At 40.8% G+C, this 26,839-nt stretch overlaps 1 protein-coding gene across 1 annotated transcript in view; it reads right to left on the bottom strand.

Annotated features, from left to right (window-relative positions):
- scarb2b (scavenger receptor class B, member 2b) overlaps nucleotides 1–20,186 on the bottom strand; it is a 77,764-nt gene extending 57,578 nt beyond the window's left edge. Inside the window, exon 1 of the mRNA XM_036587771.1 lies at nucleotides 19,861–20,186. Coding sequence (XP_036443664.1) covers nucleotides 19,861–19,983 — 123 coding nt within the window. The 5' untranslated portion in view covers nucleotides 19,984–20,186. The remainder of the gene's footprint in view (nucleotides 1–19,860) is intronic.
- Nucleotides 20,187–26,839: the final 6,653 nt, after the last annotated feature.

The raw sequence follows: 26,839 nt of genomic DNA, 5'->3' as shown, positions 1-26,839 counted from the left end.
TCACACATCAACATATTATTCTAGCTACCAAATTTTGACTGAGCTCTCTTCTGATGCGCTCGAAATCTTTAGATTCATCTGCTTGGAAACGGCTCCGAAGCACAAACCATGTTAGAAAATGCTGTTGCATGCAATTACAGACTTTCACCAGAGAGGTCCCCAAATCCCACAACCTAAATAGCTTATCTGTTAAACCAGGAGTAGCAACCACACCATTCAAATTAACATTGGCCAAAAACGGACAATGAAATCTTGATGAGATATTATTTTTTTCAGGGTTTCTAAAACCTCATATTTTTCAACCAGCAAATGCGTCTTAAATACGACCATGGAATCAGCACCTACTAATAACAACCCCATTGCCAAAAAGTTGGGACGCTGTGTAGAATGTAAATAAAAACAAAATGCAATGATGTGCAAATCATGTAAACCGTATTTTTAAGGGAAATACTACAAAGACAACATATCAAATGTTGAAACTGAGAAATTTTATTGTTTTTTGAAAAATATCTGCCCATTTTGAATTTGATGCCAACAACACATTCCAAAAAAGTTGGGACGGGGGCCTGTTTACCACTGTGTTTCATCACCTCTTCCTTTAACAACACTCTGTAAGTGTTTGGGAACTGAGGAGACACTGCTGTAGTTTAGAAAGTGAAATGTTTTCCTGGTCTTGTTTGATACAGGATTTCAGCTGCTCATCAGTTCAGGGTCTCATTTGTCGTATTTTTCATTTAATAATGATTTCCAAAAAGAATTTCAAAATGTGATTCATCGGACCACAGGACACTTTTCCACTTCCCCTCAGTCCATTTTAAATGAGCTCAGGCCCAAAGAAAGTGGCAGCATTTCTGGGTCCTGTTTATATTTGGTTTCTTCTTTGCATTTTAGAGTTTTAACTTGCATTTGTGGATGCAGTGATGAACTGTGTTCACAGACAGAGGTTTTCAGAAGTGTTTCTGTCCATGCAGTGATTTCCACTACAGAATCTTGTTTGTTTTTAATGCAGTGCTGCCTGAGGGCCCAAAGATCACGGCCAGCATATACTGTTTTTTTCTTTTGTTACCCAACTTTTTTGGAACATGTTGTCGGCATCAAATTCAAAATGGGCAAATATTTTTAAAAAAACAATAAAATTTCTCAGTTTCAACATTTGATTTGTTGTTTTTGTACTACATTTAATGAAATATTGGTTTTAAATGATTTGCACATCATTGCATTTTGTTTTTATTTACATTTTGCTCAACGTCCCAACTTTTTTGGAAATGAGGTTGTAAATGCCAGAGGTTTCTCAGATGCACGTCCCTCAACAGTACAAGTCAGCACAATGGCTAAGCGAAAAAACGTTTGTTCATTCCACAGAAGTTGTGGATCTTTATGAAGTTATAACAAGGGGGCGTGCAGCGTTATAGCCACGCCCCCACATGCTGTAACAGTCCAGATGAACTCTAGGAATTGAGCTCTCTGGATGTTTATTTAGAGTGCTGGAAAACTGATCAAGGCTATTTGAGAACATGACTGATCCCCTTTAATCTAATTATTTGGATGAATCACTGAATTCATGGCTTGAATCCCCAACATTAGTAGTTCATTTGAAGCATACAGAAAACATTAAACCTACATTTTTAATTTCATGTTTTATGGAAGTACATCTAAAATATACTTTTCCTGTATTTTTACAGTATATTTATAAAGTAATACATTTTCTGGTGTTACTTTTACAGTAATATTTTTAAATTGTACTTAATTCTGCTGTGCATATAAAATGTATATCTTAACATACTGAAGCATGCATAAAGTACATTTGTCTTCAACTTTAATTGCAACCGAGCTAACAATCAAATATGGGGTCTGTGCACCCAAGAGTATACATCTAAAATCTGTTCAGGTTTTAAAAATCCTGTAGAATTTGTCTTAACTTCACTGCAATATAAGCTGCTCCAATTTACAAGAGGAAAGCACTTGTAGGCATAGAAGATGTATTTCAACATTACTTAAATATTATTTAAAAACATATAAGCTAAGTTTAGTTATTCCTAATAATATACTTATGTCTATACTTCAGTATGTACACTTAAATAAATTTTTTGTCAATAGTTTTTAAATTGCATTAAATAAAAAGTCTAATTTAAAATGCATTTAAGCACATTTTAAGTGCAGTATAACTAAATAAGTAGCACTCAATAAGTGTATCACTACATCCATTAGTATATTTATAGTATATTCCAAGTGTAATAATAGTTATATCTATAAATTACACTGCTCAAGTGTAACGTAAGTGGTTTAAAAAGCACTCAGAAGTAAACTTACATTGTCATTAGATGTTCCAAACAAATACATGGGTCATCCTCCACTTAAAGTGGGAGTTCAGGTTTTTAAAAAATCATTTTCTTTCATCCCAAAACTAAACAATCTTAATATGTCCATTAACATCTCCTATTATCATATATGCAGAAAGGAGCTTAATTCCAAACATATTTTCTAGTCACTGGTGTTGTATGAATATGGTGTAACACCAGTGACGGTGACTCCAGTGACATTCTGGGTAAAACTGAGGATTCTGTAAATTGGCTGACTCGTTGGCTGATCAGGTGACCTTGTACAACTATTTAAAATCAGTAATAAAAGTGATATTTGGCATTATTTTGACAAAATTTTGATTACCCAGTCATTAAAGGACAAAACACCGGTGACACCGGAGAAGTTATGAGCTTCCTGATAAACAAAGTTATTAATAAATTAATGAAATATAGTGAGCAGGTGTGACGTGAGACGCTTCCTCTCTGATGAGCCTCGACCCAAAGAAGCAGTTTAATAGAGCTGAAAATACTGTGTTAAAATGTAAAATAAGAGTCCTGATAACACCAGTGACCAAAAGTGCTTTACAGACGCAGAGCGACTACAAAACAGGATAAAGAAAGAAAAATCAGGGAAATTATACGGGAAATTTGTTATTTAATCTCAGCTCTGTGTAATTAACTCTGTAAATGTACATACGGACTTTTGGAGCTGTGCCTGATATTTTAAGTGTCTTTTTAAGCCCTGCACGGTTTCCTCTCCAAAAGGAGAATGACCCACATTCAGAATCATTTTAAAGTATGTTTTAAGTGTAAACATTAAAAATACACACTTTTCATGTTAAATACACTTTTGAAAAATACACTTAAGTGCATTTTTTTTTCAAAGGGATATTAACTTCTTCTTCTCAGCTCCTCCCTGAACAGGCATGTATGTTGGCCGACTGAAAGACTACAAACTCACACACACACACAAATCCACTCAAAGTAGGTTGGGAGCAGTCATGTGACTCCTGTTTTTGTGTGCCCACCAACCGCGATCACAGTAATCCACGGCGATGAGGTAACCTATAGCAACAGCATTCCACAGCAGCGAGGGGTCCTTTAAGGAAAAGGCGTTCACGCTGTCTATGGCCACAATATACTAAAACCACTGCACACTTCAAAAAACAAAACATTCATTCATGGTTTCTTCCTCAAAGTCTTTCCCTTAAAGCACACAAACTATAGGAAGCTGATTGGTTCTAAGGGTGGGGTGTGTTCAAGGGGATTTCCAGAAGGAAGATTTGCATGCAAGAAGCTGCAGTGAGATATCGGGCCTGAACTAAAGCAGGGTGTGCTGGTGAAATATTCCCATCACCCATTCCCACCCTACAGCACCACCCACCCCAGCTACTGGGATGGAGGGGGGCCAAACCTTCCCCCCTAGTGAAAAAGGCGCCAGTCAATAGTTCAGGCACAGTGTGCAGTAGAGAAAGACAGTGGGGCCCTTAGATTCACTCAGGCTTTATTCTGGAACTTGAATGAGTAGAAGGCAGAAACAGGAGAGCGCGAGTAACACATGAAGAACCAGTGCCGAAACAAAGATGCTTGTAGTTGCTTGGATATGTTTAATGCATAACAAGTGCAAAAGCAACCGGTCGTTATGGTTCCGTCAACTGTGAATAAACAACCCATAGCTATAATTAGACATAAAAGGTAGAAGTATGAACGACTCGACACCCGTTGTCTTTTCTCCCTTTTGAAATAGCCCAAGCTTGTGACCTGCCAAGCAACGGCAATGGCGACACCAATGACGGCCATGTCGTCCGAGTCACCTAAGGTAACAAGGGTGAAGTGGACCATGACGTGGTAAACAATGTCCTACATAGTTCAGCAGCTGAGATGTAAACAGAGTGATTCAGAGTGGTTTGGTGTGAAATGGGTCAGATGTCTTTACAGTGGTGGTGATAGGAACCAGGGGTCACCATGACTACAACACAGATATAGACATTTTATTTACTATCCAGAACCACCAGTGAACCTACACGAGTCTTCTGAGTTTATATGGAATGTTAAACAGTAAAATAGAGGACTTAGGGGCTATTTTGCCTTAGAACACCCTGCATGTCATGTATCCCTCCACCATGAATGGATTTTAGGGCCAAAATCTTCTTAGAACCATCGTAAAACAGTGTCTCAGTCATCAGGCAGTGAAGATTTGATTTACTTTGTCCATTTAGCTGATTGAGTTTCACTGATTTGAATTCAACCACTTGAAACGATGCAGTTCAACGTGATCACATGATCACAGTTTCTCTGATTGGCTCTTTAAAGAAACTTATTTCATGGGCCAGCATGTGACCCGTCATGTAACAGCAATGGTGCCCATGTCACTGGTGTCACCTGCGGTAATGGGGTGAACTGGACCGTGACACGGTAAAGAGCTTTCAGCTTTAGGTTAAGTAAACATGTGTAACATTTCTCAAAACAGAATTCTTCAAACAGTGTTAAAGTCCAGAAGGGAAGTTTAATCAGGGCCGGTCCCATCCTGCTGCCCTGCGGCACATCTAGATAAGCCTTTCTACTGAAATGTGAATAAAAGAGTCATGAAAAAGACCCATTGATACATCTTTTATCATCTATTCCTTGATCTGCTTTCATCCTGCTATCGCAGTCCTGTGTAGAGTGAAGTGCCAGATAAAACCTCACTTGACCGACATGCTTGCGAGCTCCACTGCCCAAACAACTCTTCAGAAAAATTACAAAGTACAAAACTGCTGTCTGTCCAGACCATGTGGACTCGGAAGGGGGGCAGTACCAGCCTGATGCAACAAAGTGGCCTCTTCGGAGCGTGACTGCGTCCTTGACTTTTGTTGTGACATCACTGGTAGCGGTCTAAATCGATCTTCAGGGAGCGGGACGGTCTGAAACGAGGCCGAAGGGCTAAGTGAGCAGAGGTAGGACAGTCTACTGGGCAAACAACTGTAATCCGATATTGAGAACTGCCCCAGACTGGGCTGATCCACCAATAACTGGGTTACCAGTCAATGATCAACCTCTTCTCATTTTGCATTTAGAGAAATGTCCATTTGCGACTTCTTGAACTCTCAAATTTCAAGGCTGGCTCCACGTACAGTGCTGATTGTGTAGATGCCCAATGCTGAGTCAGCATACCTAACCAGCTTTGCCTCACGTGGAAAGGGTAAGGTGACCTCAACTTCACCTACATAGCGCTGCCGGGGCATTTTGTACCACCAAACCTGAATTAGACGTCCTAGAACAGCGGTTCCAATTCCTGCTCTACTACTTTGGTAGTGTTTATGGTGAATGCTACCTTAGGCTGGCTTTACACAGTGAGTTTCGTCCATAGCTGCATAGTTGCGAGGTATACGCAACATTATTTCTATGCAACTTGTATGGATTGGATACATTCTGATTATAGATTCAGACTGAGGTGTTTATATGCTCACTCTACTCAACAATGTAACGGAAAATCTCTGTTTACATGCTCACTACAAGTAATCCAATCACGCGTAGAGAACCGCATAGTGTAAACATTACCATGAGAGTAGCCATGTTTACATGCAGCCTAATAATCTGTTAATAATCCGACTAATAGCTCCACTGGAATAGAATACGTCCATGTAAACACCTCAGTTGGAATAGTCTAGTCTGATTGAAGTCATTCAGAATACAGTTTCTGTCCAACTGAACGAGGTGGGTAATCCTGCAAATAATCCGTTAAATAGAAAATTTATACCGTTCAACATGGCAGAGCAGAAACTGGTCTGCAGAGGAGACGAAGTTTCTGCTCTGGTCTTTAAAAGACGGCGGTGGGACGGACGTCCAGCTTATGTGTCTCAGAACACGACGTCTTCCTCACGGCCTTCTTTAATAAGGACATGTGAAGGACGTTTTCCTGAGTCTGACATCATTTTAAAGCCATTAAAAACACAAGCACTGCTCACTGCTGCTCATCTCACTCTGACTGGACTCACGTGATGCTGGTTGTCACGGTAACGTCTACACTAAGCAGTGCTCTGCGTATGCGCAGAATTTTGGATCTGATCACTTGTAGTGAGCATGTAAACAGAGATGTTCCATCAGAGTGTTGAGTAGAGTGAGAATATACACACCTCAGTCTTAATCTGTAATCAGAATGGATTCAATCAGATTGGAGAAAATCTTTGCATGTAAACACAGCCAACGAGAACATATATATATATATATAAACACAGCACACAGCATTGTAAGGATAGGATAGGATAGGATTGTGGCGCGGGCCTTGTGTTTGATATATGGGCCACAGAAGAACCACTTTTGAAGAACAGTTTTTAGATTTTGAGAGTGTATGCGCACTCCTCTTGAGCCGTGGTGAACTTACCACTGTTGCAAGAAAATTAGTCTGGCCAGTAGGTCTTGGGCTTGAGTCAAATGGTCAACAGATCATGTGTTCGGTCTCGGCTGCCTTTGTGCCATTGAGAGGGTTACTTCACTCGTCCAGTGAGACTGCAGTTGTGTCATACAGGTCAACCGACAAACGAGGAAAACCACAAAAGCCTACAAAAGACAATCAACGTTTAACTGAAAAGAAGAAGTGCTGCATCTCCTCTGCAGCACGTCCACGGTCTCCTCATCTAATACAGCCCTAATAAGGTATCAGATCTAAAATCTGCTTCCATTCAAACACTCCTGAAGGCCTTGATTAGCTCCTACATACTGTGACTGCACACAGAGCCAGGTATTGTGAGGGTGTCTTTATTACCCACTTCTCTCTCAAGCCTGAGACAGACCATTAAACCTGTCCGTCTACGGCTATTATACTAAGCTTTCTTTCAGATCACATGACCACAAGCTTACAACCATTCCTGAGGGAAACTGGGGCAACGGAGTCCCTCTCTCCTTCTCCAAAGAGAGGTTTGGTGTGAAATAGTTCAGCTTTCTTTACAGTGGTGGTGATAGGAACCAGGGGTCACCTTGACTACAACACAAATATAGACATTTATATTTGTAATTTGTAAGGTTGATGATGGTAAAGGAAGTTTTGGAGGAAACATTAACATTTAACAAAGGATGTTAAAAATGCACTTAAGGCCAAAATCTTCTCAAAACTATCGCCTCAGTGAATTCATAACCATTTCCTGTAGTAACTTTCTGTGAGGGAGCTTTTAGAGGTGGACATCTGGTTCCTATCACCACCACTGTGAACAATTCTGACTCTGTAAGTTTCTCTAGAACAGAGCGTTTCACACCAAACCACTCTGAGCCACTCTGTTTACATCTTAACCACTTAATTATGGAGAACTTTTGATTCCCCTTCAAGCCAAAAGTGAAGTTTGTCCACTAAGGGATAATTACTAGACAATCCTGCTGTGTGAGAAACAAAGTTCCCATAAATGAGCACTATCAGCCTGTAACTCTTCCCTTTCTACAAATCTGAGACCTAAGATGTGAACCCGCTGAAGCTCTCTCAGGGCCTAACAGTCTGGTCTGTGTTGGGAAATTGAGAACAAGGTTATGAGACAGATGGCCGAGACACAGAGGGCAGGTCAGACAGGGCAGGAATGCGCAAAAAGCGTCACTGGGAGTGGATTCTTCTTCTGGTGATTCATCCCAAATGGACATAAGTACATTACTATCTTGAGGTTTTTCTTTAAGTGTGCTGTTTTTGGAAGGGAGGCCCACCAAGGCCACCTGAGTCACAACTTTGTCTTCATTATTTAAAGTAACATTCCTCCAATCACTTAAACGCTAAGATCTCCAGCTCATAATCACGTGCCGACTACCAAAAGTTCTTTTTTTACTGTGCCTCACTTCTTAATGGCGTGGAGACCCAGATTCACACGGCACAACCAGCACATGGCAATAATCATACAGGTGATAAAGCTTAAGGCCTAATCCCAGTTATCTTTACTCCCTACCCCTTGTTTTCAAGTGTTGCCCCTTGGAACTGAGTTACAGGGTAGTGGTTGAAATCTTCCCTCTGAAATGGGACCCTCAAATAAAAAGAGCATCACTTCATTAACAGCTACCAGCGCTGCTCTGTAGGCGACCCTGCCAGTCTGCAGTGACAGCAGAGGAGGGTAAAGTTCAGCTCCTCACTGCTGGGCTTTAGTTACATTTAGGGCATCATATGATCTTCAAAGAGGGGGGCAATTATTTATTAACACCCACCCCTTATTCTTCAGTGATATGAAGCTGAAGTCAGATATTCACCAGATTCTGAAGTGCCAGAATGTAGCTGCTGCACCATTTAAGGTGAACAGGGAAATTTAGCTAGCTAGTTATGGAGACATCAGCAAACTACTAGTGATTTTTTATGCTTGTTATGAAGAGAAGGACCATAATCCACTGAAACGACATTAAACTAAGAGAATACTGTGGTTATTGTAATTTTAAGGGAGAAAATTCTCACATTTGTGGGTTTCTTTGGTCTCTTGTTCTCCATCTTGCCAGTTTTTCTTTTTTTCTCATAACACTCTGTTTGGAGTCCCTAAAAACCTCCGTTCACCCTCCCCCTCTATCTCAACAAGAATCAGGACACCCTACTCCTAGACGTGAATGGGCAAAACGGAGGGGTAGGGCTAAGTGGTAGGAGCGTGCGGTGAAATGGGACTGGGCACAGCAGTGGCCTGTTTAATGAGGCCTCTCAGTTAAGTCAGACACCCTGCGAACAGCACCGGGACAAACAGTTCTGAACTATCTATCACTGTTTTTTGCATTTCACCTTCATCGATAAACCAATGTTTCCACCTTGTCCAAACTTTTCCACCCACGTTTTCACGCTCATTTCCAAAATTCGCAATAAGCGGTGGATGGAAAACCCACTAATGAAACACTACAGTTAAGCAAAAGCCGCTGATTGGTTGGAGATAAAATCACAGATCTTTGTAATAACTTGTTCTATGGATGTGGATTGTGAGGCCTGTACATACATCTCTCGCTTAATGGCCTGCAGGGCAGATGAGAGGCCACTCATTCCTCTTTTAACTCTGCAGGCTCTCGATGTGCTGGTAATGCTGACAGAGAGTTCTCATGACCCCGGTTGACAAGAACCAGACGTAGCTGTGTGTACATCTGTGTGTGACTGTGTATGTGAGAGAGAGAGATAGAGCACAATACAGCAACAGTGCATTCGGTAACACTTTGCTTGAACCCTACTACATAACACTGACATAACCATACCGTAAACACATTCGGTTAAATGTCATATGCTGTGATGACACATTATGTTCAGCAATACGACAGTGCCATGTTTAATTGTCATGATAGATGTCACAATGTTTGCTGTCATAATGGCTAATTAGAGTACACAGCAAAAAAACAGCATGGGAAATAAGCTGTCATAACCTCAAACATTATGGCCTTCGATCATTACAATTACCGGTAACAGTAACATGACAACAAAGTCTGTCACGGCATCATTTGACATCTGCCATGACATGTTTATGTCACACTTCTGTCAATGTTATGTAGCAGAGTTCAAATAAAGTGTTAACCAGATAAAAACTACTAGTGCTAATGGTGCCCCCTTGTGGAGAATCTTCAGCCTGCCAAACGTGAGCGAGTGAGAGCCAGGTCTAAGAGGTGCTCTCCATCTAAAAATATGACATTATGATATTCAAAGACAATATGCATCGCAATATTTCGTTTTTCTGATGTTTGTGAACAAGTTGGGAACGAAGAAAATGCACCAACAAAACAGCAGTGCTGTGAAAAATGAAACAACTGTTTCAAATAAATGAATAAAAAAAGAAGATGTCATGACGTCCAATCAGCAACTTAGTTACTATACAGCTTACACAGGTACTCTACACTGGTTGTTGTTGTTCACATGCTCTCTGTAATTGGTCTAAATTTGTTTTTTTATGACCCATACAGTGGACCAACTGACCATACACAACACACACCCAGAAAAGATTATTGTGACAGAATTTATCACACAATAACAATAACATCATCATCATATAGTCCACCTCACTAGTTTCCAACCTGGTCCTCAGGGCCAGCAAGACGATCCACATTGGTGCTCCAACCCAGCTTGCAACATACATGGATGAACGAGCAAACTGGACCATCTGGGCGGCCCTGAGGACCAAGTTAGGAACCACTGGTCCACCCAGTTCTTTGCCATCCAGTAATGTTCTTTCGCTCAGCAGCACTGCTGCTCTTTTGCCCAGCTATTTATGCTTTAGCATTCTTTCCAAATCCATTAAATTGCCAGTCTGGCGAGTCTACATTCACTAAAATTCTTATGTTGTGTTCACCAAATGACATACTGCGATGCAAGAGGAGGATGTGGCTCTTTTCTTTCTAGTGAGGCCCTTAAACTCTACATTACTCTTCCCTGCACAGTGCAGTTCTTTGTCTGAGCACGTACACCGGGTCACACTGCCTTACTGTTATAGTAGCCACAGACTCAGCATAGATGTGGTAGATGTAGATTATGATCTGCAGCTGCAGTGCATCATATTTTCACTGGCTTTCTCCAAAAAAGGAATCGTTTGGTCTCTTTAGTTTTAAGGTTTTAGACCAGGCATGTTAAACTGGGGACCTTCCGGGCCAAAGTGATGCGGAGATCCGTGTTTACCCTCAGTTCATGATGACGTCGCTAATAAGCTGATTATCTGAATCAGGTGTGATTAATGAGGCAGTGTGCTGAAGTCTGCGGTGTTGTGTCCCATGAGGACTGGAGCCTGATACATGTGCTTTAGAGCCTCATCTGAAATAGTCAAACCACACTTACCGGACTCCACTCAGTCAGGCTTTTGGATCAATCTTAATCAATCTTACTCGGTATAGATTGTGCTGACAATACAGTGCTAAAGAAGACGAAAGCAAGCTCTTTTGATGAATTCAGAGAATGTGTTCCCCACCAGCAGTGAACTGAACCAGGGTTTGTTTAGAAGCAGATCGAGACCTGCGTTTTTTGTGGGACCAGTTCAGCTGTCTGCTGCAGTACATATGTGTTCACACATATGAAAACGCGGCTGCGTTGTCTCAAACTGATGACATTTAATCAGCTGCTACTGCAACGTTTTTATTTGTATGTCTTGATTAATACAGGGTGATTCAAAAAGATTCATTTGATTTCAAAGCGCTATATTTTTACAACCGTGAGGAGTCGAGGAACCAATCACAATCCAATTGAAAGAGGGGGTCATAGAGTTTCTGACCATCAGTGGAAGATGGCTCCTTCAGTCTGAGAGGAGATGAGACCCCTGAGCAGAAAGCGTTCTGCGTTCTCCACTTCAATAAGAGTGAATCCGTCATAACTGTGCAGTGTGATTTTCATGGGCAGTGAAGCTCCAACAGCTCAGAGCGTTCGGCGTTGGTTCCACAACACTGGATGATCTCCGAAATCGCACTGAAAGAGCCGTGAGTGCAGCGACACCCGACATGCTCAATCCAGTATGGGATGAGTTTGACTATGGTGTTGATGTTGTCTGTACAGCTGGAGGAGGTTCATACTGAGACCTTGTACAATTACATAATAAACTTCATGCTCAATTAAACCATTTAGAGTTTACTGCATTGATCTGTAACGATTTACAAGAGAAATAAATCATTTTGAAATTGGATTAATCTTTTTAAATCACCCTGTATATATTATTAAGTTAATCTTTTTTTCACTTATGTTTTTATGACTTACAGTGAAGTTACCAGCGCATAAACTGCTGCCTTGCCCCAAGTACAGACCCGCGTACCACTAGAGGGTGCTTTAGGGCCTTCTGGTGGTCCCTGGCCCACAAGTTGAGAAACCCTGGCCTAGGACTTTTAGCAAATGATGAGTTATAGATACTTTCAACCAAAACACATTACAGAACCCAAAAGGTATGAGGTGAGGCTAGGATACAAACCTTAGCTGAGGTGACAAAACAATTGGCATGACTGTCAGTTTATCTTAAATACGTCCCTGCTGAAAAAAACGACAGAAACCATTAAGTGTTTCTATTGGTTCCTGATGGTTTTGTAATGTGTTCTGGCTTTGTTAATGGGTTGATATCATAGGGGTAAAGGATTCTAATGGTTCAACTGGTGACCAGTGGCTGATTCTGAATGCATCTGATTGTTTCCGAATGGGATCTAAATTTGTTCTACAGAAAACTAGCGGGCTAGAATGCCCATCCCTAATAGTGGTCGCAGCCCCACAAGCTCTCTAGGGGTTTTAAATGGCTTCTCATGTTCAGCTGTGTGGCGTTTAGCTTTGTGTTGCTGGAATATCCATCATTTGTTTTTGTTCTACTCCATTAAGTGAACTAGCAGGATAAACACATCAAACACAGCTGCTAAACATGTTCAAAGCAACGGGAGCATTTGCGTGCAACATAAACACATTTGCACGATTCTTTGACCGCCACGTGCTATCAATTAATGATAAAAAGCCCTTGAGATTGAAGTTCTGCCCAATGGAAAAACAGCGTGCCATCAGTGGTGTACACTGAGAGTGGTCAGTGCAGGCACATCCTGAAAAGAGCTGTTGTGACCACTGCTTTAGTCTTGAGGTCAGATTACAATGACAGTCTGACAGTGGAACCAACAACTGAGAAACTATGCAACACATTTGCAAAACCACATAAAGCCACACATCTCAAAGTTACACCACTACAAGGCCCATCTCCAGTACTTGCATAGAAGTAGGAAAGATCTCATAAACTGGTCAGTGTCAATCTACACTGTAATGTGACCAATGCTAGGACGGTAACCAGGACGGTAAACATCTTTCAAAAAGAACTCCCTAACAGGTCTTTTAAAACAAGCTCCGTTCCGGGAGCTGTCAGACTGCGATCTGGGAGTTAGCACACATGGGCTGGATGTAAGATGTGCTGGTTGGGTTACTGGATGTTATTTCGGCCCCTGGGCTAGCTTTCTGTTCCCTGACTCACTCGCTTCCATTGTATTTGCAGGTTTTCAATGAATGCCGAACGCCACAGGGAGTACACAGTGTTTTTTTAATAATTCATGGTCTAGCAGTGCAGAAAATGTACAAAGGTTTGTCTTTAATTGATATTAAGGCAAAAATAAATAAATAAATAAAATACATTACATTTACCATTTAGCCTGAACAGATTTATACGATTTCTGACACTGTAAGGCATAATATTATCTATAAAAATGGATATAAGTATGTTAACACAGCTAAAAACAGTAGCAGCCATCTTAAAGGCTGATTTTTGCCAGTCAGAAATCACATCAGCAAGTCTCTTCTAGATTACTCAACAACTCAACACAGTTTGAGGCAAGCGTGTGGTGAATTATGCTTGCAGTTAGCACAATGCTAATCAGCTGCCATTACCTCACCGCTGACAAAAACTTGGTCTAGTGCTGGTTTATCTGGCCACCCAGCGTGTTCATTCAAAACACAACATATGGCTAGTTTTGCTAGTGACCAGCCATGCTGGTCTGTGCTGTCTTTTCTAAGAGTGTTACTAGCTACATTAGCCTCGTGGCTAAAAAACATAAGATGTCTGAACTTATACTCCACCAGAGGGGAAGTGAAGAGCTTAAGTCTTATGTTTGGCTTGAGTTTCTCATCTGTTTAGCCCATAGAAAGATTACTGCAGCCCAATAAAGACCACCGCACCTTCAACGAGAAGCTCTGTGGTGCACAGCTAGAGGGTATCTGGCGCCAGATAGCGAGTATATATTGGTCCACCAGCTTGATAAGTGACTGTATGCCACTGCTGGTCCACGCTCGGACCATCCAGATCATTGCTGTGTATAAGATCTAACTCATTTTTAATCTCCCCAAAGAGATTTGACTTTTATTTTGAAAAAATAAACAAAAACAATTATTACAAACAACTGAGAGAAAAATAATTAATGACTAATTTAAAATGATTTTGTTGAAAATGTAGCTAACACCGTGCTAGGTTGTTTACTGCTGTGTAACTGGCTTAACTCATGATATTACTGTTAAAATGATTTACGAAACTTATTTTATATAGAATAATGAAGGAAAGAAATAAAGGAAAGATAACTAAATTGGACTGTGAGTGGAAAATGAGCGATTAAAAGTGGCAATTTGTCTAACACTCTGCTAAACCACCAGTTGGCCTCCCGGAAAACACTGAGCAAAAAGCCAGTGGGCTGCCAGCTTTACCATAAGCAGGGCAACAGCGGCTGTCTGGGGTCACCACAAAGCACATCCACAACATATCACACACAAAGTCTCACAGCAAAAGTGCCTATAAACACCAAGTTTAAACTTATTCCACACTCTCACACAGATTTAACAGAACAAAATTTTAACATCTTTAGTGAACTTAACAGGTTTTTTTTTTATCAGCTAACTCACTGTTTACAAACTCACTGTTTTGAAGCTAAAAGGTCTGAGACGGCTAGGCTAATAACATTCGCCAGGGTAAAAACAGACCATTAGCATCTGTCTGTTTGTTTTCAGGACTTTAGGCTGACCCCTCTTGCTGTGTACACTTCAAGCCACATCACCTACTGAAGATTTGTAGTCTGGGTTTGGCACAGGAAAGATGCTAAGTGGGTCACTGTATCCTTAAGAATGTGCAACAACTCGATGAAAAGTGTAGCACCATGCTAACTGGCTTCAATTACTTGTTAGCAGCAACATCCAGTGTAAAACTAAAGAAGCAAACTGGTCTTGGGTGATTGACTACATCTGGGGTAAAGAGGGGATAAAGAGTAAATTTAATTAAAGTTTCTATTATATATTCACAAAAACATTCTCCCTCCTGCCTTCCTAAGACCAAGAATCCAAGCAGTCCGCTCAGACGCATTAAAAAGCCATTAGTTACGGTGTGCTGCAGCGATTTGCATAAAGCGTTTGGTGGGAAGATGAGCAGCTGTAAGACCAACGGCTCTGAGCTCATTTTACACGCCACACATAACAATGCAGCTTTGGTGTTTTGGAGTTTCACTGCAGCCTTAACAAAGCTCCATAGTCTCAGTGTGAACACCGGCGTGGAACTCCCCCCAAGACTTCACCACAGCATAAGACAATCATAATGATCTTTACACAATGACGGGACTTTTCTTTTGAAATCTTCCATGCAAGGCTGGATTTTCACTACACTACCAGATCAACACTGCCTATTCCGGGCCTCTGGCCACAACACGTCACATTTTGGCCACTAAAAATGCAGAGCTTGTGGCCCAATTGACCACTTATCTTGGGGACATTTTTGCGTTTCTTTCTCTTTTTACAAACCACCAGGCCAGTTTACATATTTTACACCATTAATAACAAAATCACTCATTTTCACGAACCTGCGAGATCCAGTGGGATTTTAATGCCATCAAATCAGATTTTGTTAGAATATGGTGTCCATATGTCGCCCACTAAAGCCTAAACTAATAATTTAAAGTGTCAGGTCAGATTTCGCAGGTGTTTTTCAGACCACGTGTCCATACATTACACAAACAGACTCCAAAAAAATGGCTTAATGTTTAGGTCTGAAATTCAAAATCAACATTATACTGATGAAGATATGATGACAATAGCAGATAATTCACTCACATCCTCAGGAGACGCTCCTTCACCAAGTTTAGACTGCTTAGAGTTTTCTTTGAATTCTCTTTTAAGCATCAGATTCATCCATTCAGGGAAGGGGCCCGAATCACAACCCACGTTACAAACTGCTCTTCCACATTTGCATGCAATTACATTCTTTCACCAGAGAGGTCTCCAAATCCCCAAAATGTACATAGTGTAATGTTAACTTTACCACTGTGACAGCAAGTAGCGTCTTTCTAGTACTTTTTTACCAGCATATGTCATATAAAATATGACTTTACTGCCAGTGGCGGTGCTGACAAACAAGAAACAGGTAACTATAATGACTACATAATTACAAAGCATAGAGTTGAGTGGAAGGAAAAATTCACATTCATCATTCTTTGCCAGAGTCAGTGATCCCAGTTCCAAACCTGCAGGGCATCACTGACTATATGGTGATAAATGAGGATCCCTTCGCGTCATTCTTTGGTCTGCCTGGTGTAACAAAGTGGATATGCTGAAATTGTAGCAAAAAAGCAACACCTGGATGTTTTTTGGTACTGAAACATGCTTGTTAATTGTTAATATAATATAAACAATAAATATGTTTCTATAATTCTGGCCATAAATTCTTTACTTGGGTCACATTAATTGGTTGAGGTACCAGTGCATTTTTATCTGTCTATAAACAAAACATAGTAAACATACTCAGCAGATCAAAATATTGAGGACCTTACATTTCGAGAAGTGTTAGATCTTCAATTAAATAAGAAAAATCCTAAATATTAGGTGACCGTAAAGCAGCTAAGCGCTAATCCTTTTAGCTTCAGCACTTCATGTTCATCAAAGAGTCTTCCTTGATATGAAGAGCAGGTTTTGCCTAAATAATAATTTGGCAGTTTTCTTTTCAAGCTGTAGTTAAAAGCACAGATTGGAACTCTTTTGGCCCATAGGTGGTTAAAACACCTGACAGGTTTAGGGGATAAAATGCAAAGCACACGGCTCTGATGTCAATGTAGGGCTTTTAGCACAATATAAACCGTTTCTGTTAATTGTTGAGAAGCTAGGTGTCCTCAAACTTTTGATGGGCGGTGACCATTCTCTGACTACATGGTCGAATGGATCTAATCCCAGCAACGCTTGGCCTAGTTACTCTGTAAACAATTTATCACCCAAATATACATATATATCTAACGGCGTAGGCAGTGTTTCTGCAAACAGATAAGCTAATGGAGTAGTGCAAACGTGCAGCGTGAAGGTAAAAGAAAAGAGAAGATGCCTCTGTAAAAACAGCTTAAGCCTATGTAGCCGCAACAAAGCCCATCTGCTCTGAATTAGCGCCAGTCTGTGGGAGTTACTGTACTCATGAACTGTTGATAGAGTTGATAGAGCTACAAAAACACGTCCAGATCGTAGGCATGCTGGCAGAAAAAGAAAGTGATTGTGGCCGAAAAATAGGGGATGCTGATGTTCTTGAACATCTGGAAGCTCTTTACAGTGCGACTCACAGGACAGAACTTGCTATGGCAGCTGGTGCTGTTTTCTGGCACGTCGCCTCTTATTGAACAAATGTGCAAGGTGTGTTTCACAGTGGGCGGGCACAGGGAGGCGAGCGCACAAAGTTGTAGATGGATGTGTAAGGCTGTAAACGGGTTTGTAAGGCCGTAAAAGAGGCATACAAGGCTGCACAACAGGCATGTAAGTCTGTACGACAGGCGTGTAAGCTGTTCGACAGGCGTGCAAGGCTATAAGACAGGCATGTAAGGCTATAGAAACTACTTACAGCCTGAAATAGTATGCGACAGGCGTGTAAGCCTATAAGACGTGTGTATAACTCTGTATAACAGAATGTGTGGAAGACTGTACGTCTGTAACTGTAAGTCTTACATGCCTGGAAGGCATGTGGAGGTGTAATACAGGTCCATTAGAGTCCATTCACACTTGTGTTTGACTCAGTATGACATTATAAGACTGTGAGACTTGTAGGGCTTTAAGTCATGCACGGCATGTAAGGCAAACAACAGTTCTATAACACTGCCTGACAGGTGTATAACAGGCGCATAAGGCCGTAGGTCTACAGGACTGTAAAAAGAACCACAAGACTGTAGCTATCCTCAGGCTTCAAGTTTACTAGGCTTTAAATCAGGCACCTAAGACTGTTAAGCAGATCTATAAGGCCTGTAAGTCGAGTAAGTCAGATGTAGTAGGTACATTCAGGCAAAACAAGCTGTAAACAGTCCTATATGACTGAGCATGTCTGTAAGTCTGTTAACATCTTCTTCCCAGGCTGTCAAAGCCACAACCCAAAGGAAAACTCCCTCATTAAAGCCCTCAACAAGTTTCTGCAGAGAGGAAACCTTCATGTCAATGTCAGGCAAACACAAAGTTCGCAGAGTAAACTAGTTGAATGAGACTGTAAAGAGGCATGTAAGGCTATAAGTCTGGTGTGTACAAGTGTATATTAAATGTATAAGGCTGTGAACAAGTCTATAAGGCTATAATACAGTTCTATAGCAGTTCTATGAGACTGCCAAACAGGTCTATATAGCTTTAAACAGGTCTGTAAGGCTTTAAGACAGTCCTTCAGTTCAACAAGACTGCTGAATGGGTCTGCAAAACTGTAAACAACTCTGTAAGCCTTTAAGACAGTTCAGTAACAGTTCTAAGGCTGTTAGGTCTATAAGAACTGTTATAGAACTGTCTCAAAGACTTACTGTCTTGATTCCAGCCTTTAGTACTGTTAAACAAGTCTATAAGACTATAAGCAACACTGTAAGCCTTTAAGATGGTTCAATAACAGTTCTATAAGACTGTTGAGGAGGTCCATAAGGCTGTAAACAGCTCTACAGGTCTTTACTACAATTCTATATGACTGCTGAGCAGGCTGTAAATAGGTCTGTAAGACATTAACAAACTCTATTAAACATAGTCAATAACAGTTCTTTAAGAATGTAAACCACTGTGTCTTTAAGGCAGTACTATAACAGCTCTATTAGACTGTTAAGTGGGTCTACAAGACTGCAAACAACTCTGTAAACCTTTAAGACAGTTCTATAACAGCTCTATAAGACTGTTAAATGGGTTTTTAAGGCTGTAAACAATTCTGTAAGTCTTTAAGACAGTTCTATAACAGCTCTAGAAGACTGTTAAGTGGGTCTATAAGGCTGTAACCAACTCTGTAAGCCTTTAAGGCAGTGTATAACAGCTCTATAAGGCTGTAAACAATGTTGTAAGTCATTAAAGCAGTTCTATAACAGCTCTATTTAACTGTTAAGTGGGTCTATAAGGCTGTAACCAACTCTGTAAGCCTGCATGGCAGTTTTATAACATCTCTATAAGACTGTTACGTGAGTCTATAAGACTGCAAACAACACTGTTAACCTTTAAGGCAGTTTTATAACAGATCTGTTAGACTGTTAAATGGGTCTATAAGGCTGTAAACGATTCTGTAAGTCTTTAAGGCAGTGTATAACAGCTCTATAACACTGTTAAGTGGGTCTATAAGACTGCAAATAACTCTGAAAACCATTAAGGCAGTGTATAACAGCTCTATAAGGCTGTAAACAATTCTGTAAGTCATTAAGGCGGTGTATAACAGCTCTATTAAACTGTTAAGTGAGTCTATAAGGCTGTAACCAACTCTGTAAGCCTTTAAGGCAGTTCTATAACACCTCTATAGGACTGTTAAGTGAGTCTATAAGACTGCAAATAACTCTGTTAACCTTTAAGGCAGTTTTATAACATCTATTAGACTGTTAAGTGGGTCTATAAGGCTGCAAACAATTCTGTAAGTCTTTAGGGCAGTGTATAACAGCACTATAAGACTGTGAACAATTCTATAAGTCATTAAGGCAGTACTGTATTAAACTGGTAAGTGGGTCTGTAAAGCTGTAACCAACTCTAAGTCTTTAAGGCAGTGTACAACAGCTCTATAAGACTGTTAAGTGAGTCTATAAGGCTGTAACCAACTCTGTAAGCCTTTAAGGCAGTTCTATAACAGCTCTGGAAGACTGTTAACTGCATCTATAAGGCTGTAACCAACTCTGTAATCCTTTAAGGCAGTTCTATAACAGTTCCATTAAACTGTTCAGCACGTGCACGCTCACTCACCCCCTTAAGGCGGTCGTTAATGAGGGTCTGGAAGACCCCTGCCACCAGCAGCGCGATCCCAATGATGATGAGGTGGACGCTGATGATGGCGCTGGCGTACACGGCGCACGAGCTGCGAGACATGGTCCGAACTACGGTCTGCTCAACTCGTGCTACTTTTTCCCCTCAGGAGAAGAGGCACGCGGGAGTTTGGCACGACACGAGAGCCACGAGGACTTGGGAAAGTTTAGGCGCGAGCGCTGGGAGCCTGCAGTTGTTCGCTCTGAGCTGACGGGGTGAAATGAATGAGCGTGCAGCGCAGAGTCATGGCGTTATAGAGCCTCACGTGGGAGGGCTGGTTTTTTTCGCGCTGTCTGTGATATGCATGCTTCTGCAAGCTCAACCCCCCGCTGACCGCTACAGTCAGCCATGTGGGTGTGTTGAACGCTGGGAGTGAGAGCAGTGCAGTGTGGAGTTAAGCTGAGCAGCGCTGCTCCAGGCACTGCAGGTTTCATACAGTTCTATACTGTACGTATTTAAAGGGGAGGTCCACCGATTTTTCGAAATTTCTGCATAGTTCAGTGGTGAACTAAGTCCTCCCTGCTGAAAACCTTCGTAATGAGAATTGGCTGAATGGTCACCCCTAGTTTCCTGCATTACATTCTAAAAAGATGCTTCTTCAAGGGTTCTTTAGCAAATTAACCCTTTGCATGACTAAAGGATTCTTTGCATTGTGAAAGGGTTCTTCAAACTGATGGCGAACATGCTGTGGATGGTTTTATAAAGAACCTTTTTGATAAGGGTTCTATGTAGCACCCGGAAGGGTTTTTCTGTTGTTACAAGCTTGACATCATAACCCTTTTTGGTGATACATTGAACCATATACAGCACGTTCTCTATCAATCTGAAGAACCCTTTCACGATGCAAGGAACCCTTTAGTCATGCAAAGGGTTATTTGAGAGTTCATGGTTCTATGTAGAGCCATTTTCTTTACTAAAGAACCCTTGAAGAACCATCTCTTTTAAGAGTGTAGGACACCATTAGGTTCCACCGAGAAACCCTTAAATAGCTGCTGTTGAAACAAAACCTAGTATTTTAACCTAGTAATTTAAAAATAAAAAAATATTTATATTAAAAAAATTATATTGTGTGTAACTTTCATGATGAATGGACCAAAAGAAACGACCCAAAATCACTTGTAAAGACGTCTGGTTCCATTGACTTGCATTAAAAGTGAAGTATGTTTTTTCCTTCCCCTGTAAAGTTACCATTTTGGAGATATGAGGTTTTGTTCCTGCAGCAGCACCAGGTAAACCATTAGAACACTTTATACTGTGATACCATCAGTAAAACACAGAATACCATCAGTAACCACTGGACACCACCAGGAACTGGAGGAAACTTTTAATGGTTGTTTTTTTTGTTTTTTTTTTTAAGTTGGGATTCTGAGTGGTTTGGTGTGAAATGGTTCAGATGTCTTGGTTCACAGTGGTGGTGATAGGAACTAGGGGTCGCCATGACTACAACACAAATATTGACATTTTATTTACTACTGTCACGCATACCTCCGGGTCTGACTCTTTTCAGGACTCCAATTCCCAGAACCCCCTTGATGATCACATGAGTGTCACACCACCACTCACAGCCAATCATCGCTCCCCTTCCCCTGAATACTAACCTCATACACCTATCTTGTTTGTCATATGATGTAGGATAGATGGTATATTAAGGCCAGGCTTTAGTTTATACTTTGTGAGGTATTGCTTCATTCATTTGAGCTACTGAGCGTTTCTTCCTGTGTTTAGTTTGCCTTCCTGTGTATCAGACTCTGTTTTTGGATTATCAACTTTGCCGTTTTTGGACTGTGTTTGCCTGTTTTTGTTATGTGTGTCCCTCTGTGTTTTTAGCTTGTTTTGGATTTGACCTGTGCCTGTTTGCTGACTACGAGTGTGGATGCAGTTCTAACTAGTAAAACCTACTTCCCTCATTTTTTCTGTCTGGTCAGTGTCTGGTCAGTTCTGTCATGTTACAACTATCCAAAACCACCAGTGAACCTACATGTGTCTTCTGAGTTTTATATGGAATGTTGATGATGGGAAAAGAGTGGAAAATCTGTAATAATAAGTTTTTTATGGCCTAATTTGCCTTTTTCTATCCTTCCACCATGAATGGATTAAAATAACTTGATTAAAATACATTTTTTTATCAAAAACCTTACCACAAAACTATCATAAAACAGTGTCTCAGTCATCAGGCAGTGAATTCATAACCATTTCATGTAGGAACTTGCTGTGAGGGAGCTTTTAGAGGGGGACGTCTGGTTCCTATCACCACCACTGTGAACAGTTCTGACTCGGTAAGTTTATCTAGAACAGAGCGTTTCACACCAAACCACTCTGAAAGACTCTGTTTACATCTTAACCACTTAATTATGGAGTGATTTTGAAAAATAGGTGGAGTTCCCCTTGAAAGAAACCCACTGGCTCATTAGAAGTCATGAAGTGACTCCACAGTGAGTGGAAGAGCGAAAAAACTACAGTTATATAAAAGGTTTGGTCAACAGCGGCTCATGGAGAAGTAAAAGTAGCTGAGCGAAACCAACATCGAGCTAAAAGGCCTGCGATACAAAACATGAAGTTCCCCTACAGACCTACAATCTTAGGAACTGAAGTTTTTCATTTATTATTCTGTTCTTCTCTTTTTGGATCCTTTTGGTCTAAAACAGAGCTACAATCCAGAGTGAGCAGTGAAGCAGTTCAGCCGCTGAAGCAACACTGTAATTTAGAGATTACATTAAGATGTAAACTCAGTCATTCAGAGCGGTTTGATGTGAAATTCTTTGCTCTAGAGAAACTCAGTGGTGGTGATAGGAACCAGACGACTGAGGGGATTAATGCTGCCTCACAGAAAGGTATTATATGAAATGGGCGACGGTTTTGTGGCCTAAACTGCATCCATTCATGGCGGAGGGATACATGCAGGGCGCTGTGAGGCAAAATAGTCCCCAAAGAAAACTTATTATTTCAGATTTTCCACTATTTTCCATCATCAACATTCCATATAAACTCAGAAGACTCGCGTAGGTTCACTGGTGGTTCTGGATAGTAAATAAAATGTCTATATCTGTATTGTGGGTATTGATACTCTGTGAAAATGTGGTTATGATTTGATATCTTGTTTATGTGAAATACATTGTGTGTGAGAGTCTGACTGCAGACGTACATGGTTAATGTAAAGAACAGTGCAGATCACAGTCAGTACGTTTAGTTACATCTGGAACCTTCATTACACACAACTGAACACAGATAATAACTAATACTGATAAATGCATTTTAAAAATGTATTTAACAATTTTCATACATTGCAAAAACTGTATTGGATTTTTTTTTCATATGGGTGCGGATGATGCATGCACCCTTTCTTGTTTACTTTAGGATCTGTGCTGCTGCATTAAGAAGCTGTAAGCTCATTCTGGCTTAAACACTCCTTATAACTTCAGTGTGAATGGGTGGAGCTAAACTGCTGTAGGCCGAATAGGTGGTGATGTGTAGGTGTGTCGGCCTTTAGGGCATCACAAAAACAATTTAGGATTGCTTTTGCAGCTTAGTTTCCATATAGGGACTGTATGGATAGCATTTTTCTTAAAACTATGATTCCATACTACACCAGGGGTCAGCAACATGTGGCTCTGGAACCACAATCGGCTCTTTTACTGCCCTTTTGTGGCTCCACAGCTGAATCAGATTTGAAGGTAATAATAAAATAATCCTCCTTTACAGTAAAATAAAGCTCTGCTGATCGTTCAACACAGTTTAACAATAAATGGTCTTAAACTCTGGAGTTAATGTAGAACTGCTAATTTACCCTTTAACCCTGAAGTTTGGTATGCAGATTGCTGGTCACCATAGCAACACAGACAATCTCGCCTAGTTAGTAACTAACGAAAAGTCGAAGAGAAAGATTTAAGACAAACATTGATAATTTGGAGATGAATGGACTTATTTGTGTTTATAATCACTCCAGCTGGTTTCCTGATACGTTTAATCTGCAACAAGAAACTTTCAAACACAAAATTTTCCAGCGTCTTGTTCAAATTTTCCTGTTTCACCTTAAATGGTGCAGCAGTTACATTCTGGCACCTCAGGCACTATTTAAGGTGGAATGGGAAAATTTGAACAAGAAGCTGGCGAATGAGAAGCGACTTCAGCCTCATAAAAAATCAAACGTTGAGAGACATTTTACAAGAAACTGTTCTACTTTTGTGGAAAAGTTTCCTGCTGGAGATGTGAGAAAAGCAGCTATAGCTGAGCTAAAGCTTAAAGCAGAGCAGAGAAAGTCTGTGTTTTCTTTTATATTTTTAGTCTAAACTAGGACATTAACACATACTGAGACGCATTTACAGCCAAGATGGTAAAATGGACATAAAATCTTGTGACTCCCAAGGTGATTTTTGCTGACAGACAAAATGGCTCTGTTTAACATTTGGGTTGCAGCAGTTGAACATCAGTGATCTCAGCTGAAGCGTTATCATCATTAACCCTTTACAAACCCCTAAATCCCCCTCAGAATCCCACCATCTTTCAGAAAGCCAGTAGGCTCAGCATTTCATTAAGGGGCCCATATCACAGAGAACTATGTATTCCAGATTTTTTTGAAAGAAAAGTGTTTGATGTAGTACGTAAACATTAGGAACGTTACCGTTCACTCAACTAACCAATACAGTCCATATTTGGCAATGAAACTGCAAAAAAGCAGCTTTTTTTTTGTTTCTGTGATGTCACAAAAGCCAACTCATCCAAACATATTTTAGCCTATAGCAGGTTAGCCCCCCATCATGCTGAAGTTATAAGGAGCGTTTCATCCAGGACTGCTTTTTGAACGAGGCCAGCCAATCAGAACGGAGCTCATTTACATATCAGACTTAAAGGCATGTTCAGTCTGTTTCATTGTACACTCTTAAAAAAGATGGTTCTTCAAAGGGTTCTTTACTAAAGAAAATGCTTCTATATAGAATCATGAACACACAAAGAATGGATGGTTCTGTAGATCACCTAAAAGGATTCTTCTGTTGTTACTTCTACGAGTAGAAGAACCTTTTCCAAAAGGTTCTATATAGAATTATCTACAGCACATTCTCAATCAATCTGAAGAGCCATTTCATGATGCAGAGAACCCTTTTAATCAAGCAAAGGTTCTTTGAGTGTTCATGGTTCTATATTGAACCATTTTCTTTACTAAATAAGTCTTGAAGAACCATCTTTTTTAAGAGTGTATGTCAAGCCTGTAACAATAGAAGAACTCTTTTCCTTTTTCAAAAAGGTTCTATATAGAACCATCTACAGCACATTCTCCATCAATCTGAAGAACGCTTTCACCATGCAAAGAACCCGTTAATCATACATTCTTTAGTAAAGAAAATGGTTCTATATAGAACCATGAGCACTCAAAGAACCCTCTTTTTTAAGTGTGTGAGAGCAGAAAACAGTCATGTAGAAACAAATTATGGCTGTTTTTGGTACATAACACTACACCCGTCATAAGTGGAGCTCATAAAAGGTAAATAAGCTTCAACAAATTAAAGAATCCACACAAATAAGTTGTAATTGGTCAACGTTGCTCATGACTGACGCATGTTGTAAGAGTCCTAAGTAGCTGTAAAAGACTGATAGTTTTGCATATCACTTTTCTCTGGATAAAAGGGCCACGAAAAATGGGCAGGAGTTCAAAAACATCAACACTGACAGCAAAGCTCATATCAACTGATGCCGCGATGCAGGGAGGAACTAGTCAGACAGCTACAAGGTCGACACATTTCATTCTACAAAACATCCTGTGCTCAGTGGTCAATAGTCCATGTTTTTAAAAAGACTGCTTAAATCATTTTAATTAATGGCTAAAGGCAAATGTGACAACCTGCCCCATCTTCAATAACTACTGTCAAACCAATGTGTATGTCCGTTTATTTGATTTCCAGCTACTGTTCACAAGTTCAAAATTCATTTTTCAGCAGAAACATACATACCTCCTAAGCTGCTTATCCTCAGAGGTCGCTAGAGCCTATCCCAGCTGTCATTGGGCAGAAGGCAGGAAACACCCTGGACAGGTCACCAGTCCATCACAAGATAGACAAACAAACATACACACTCACAAACTGGGGCAATTTAGTACCTCCAATCAGCCTGACTGCATGTCTTTGGACTGTGGGAGGAAACTCACGCAGACACAGGGAGAACAGAAAACCACTACACAGAAAGTGGTTTTATCGAACCCAGACCCTTCTTGCTGTGAGGTAATAGCACTACCCACTGCAACAGGAAATTACACAACAGCTAAATCTAATATCAAATGTTTGAGTGTTCAGTGAGTCACTCTTTACCTTAAATACAGCCTCCATTCTGTTCAGGAGCCTCACTTTCAGTTCCTCAAAGAATCTGCAGACACACCTCCAAAGTTCAGTCTTAGAAGTTCGTTCAACACTTTCTGCTTCTTACAACTGAAGTAATCCTAATTATAAATTTACATCCATCGGTCTACAAAACCGGGCGGCACGGTGGCGCAGTGGGTAGCGCTGTCGCCTCACAGCAAGAATGACCTGGGTTCGATTCCCGGCCGGGTGACCAGGGTCATTTCTGTGTGGAGTTTGCATGTTCTCCCCGTGTCTGTGTGGGTTTCCTCCGGGTACTCCGGTTTCCTCCCACAGTCCAAAAACATGCAGTCAGGCCGATTGGACATGCTAGATTGCCCCTAGGTGTGTGTGAATGTGTATGTCTGTCTGTCTGCCCTGTGATGGACAGGTGACCTGTCCAGGGTGTATCCTGCCTTCCGCCCAATGACAGCTGGGATAGGCTCCAGCACCCCACCGCGACCCAGAAGGATAAGCGGTTTAGATGATGGATGGATGGATGGTCGGTCTACAAAACCGTCCACCACATCTCAGATGTCCAGTTTCAGGGGTGTAGCTAGAGTCTTTAGAATGGGGTGATGAAGTAAGACCCAGAG

The sequence above is a fragment of the Colossoma macropomum genome, unplaced genomic scaffold (genome assembly GCF_904425465.1).
Source record: "Colossoma macropomum unplaced genomic scaffold, Colossoma_macropomum, whole genome shotgun sequence".
NCBI lineage: Eukaryota > Metazoa > Chordata > Actinopteri > Characiformes > Serrasalmidae > Colossoma > Colossoma macropomum.
This window is presented reverse-complemented; position numbering and strand designations above follow the sequence as displayed.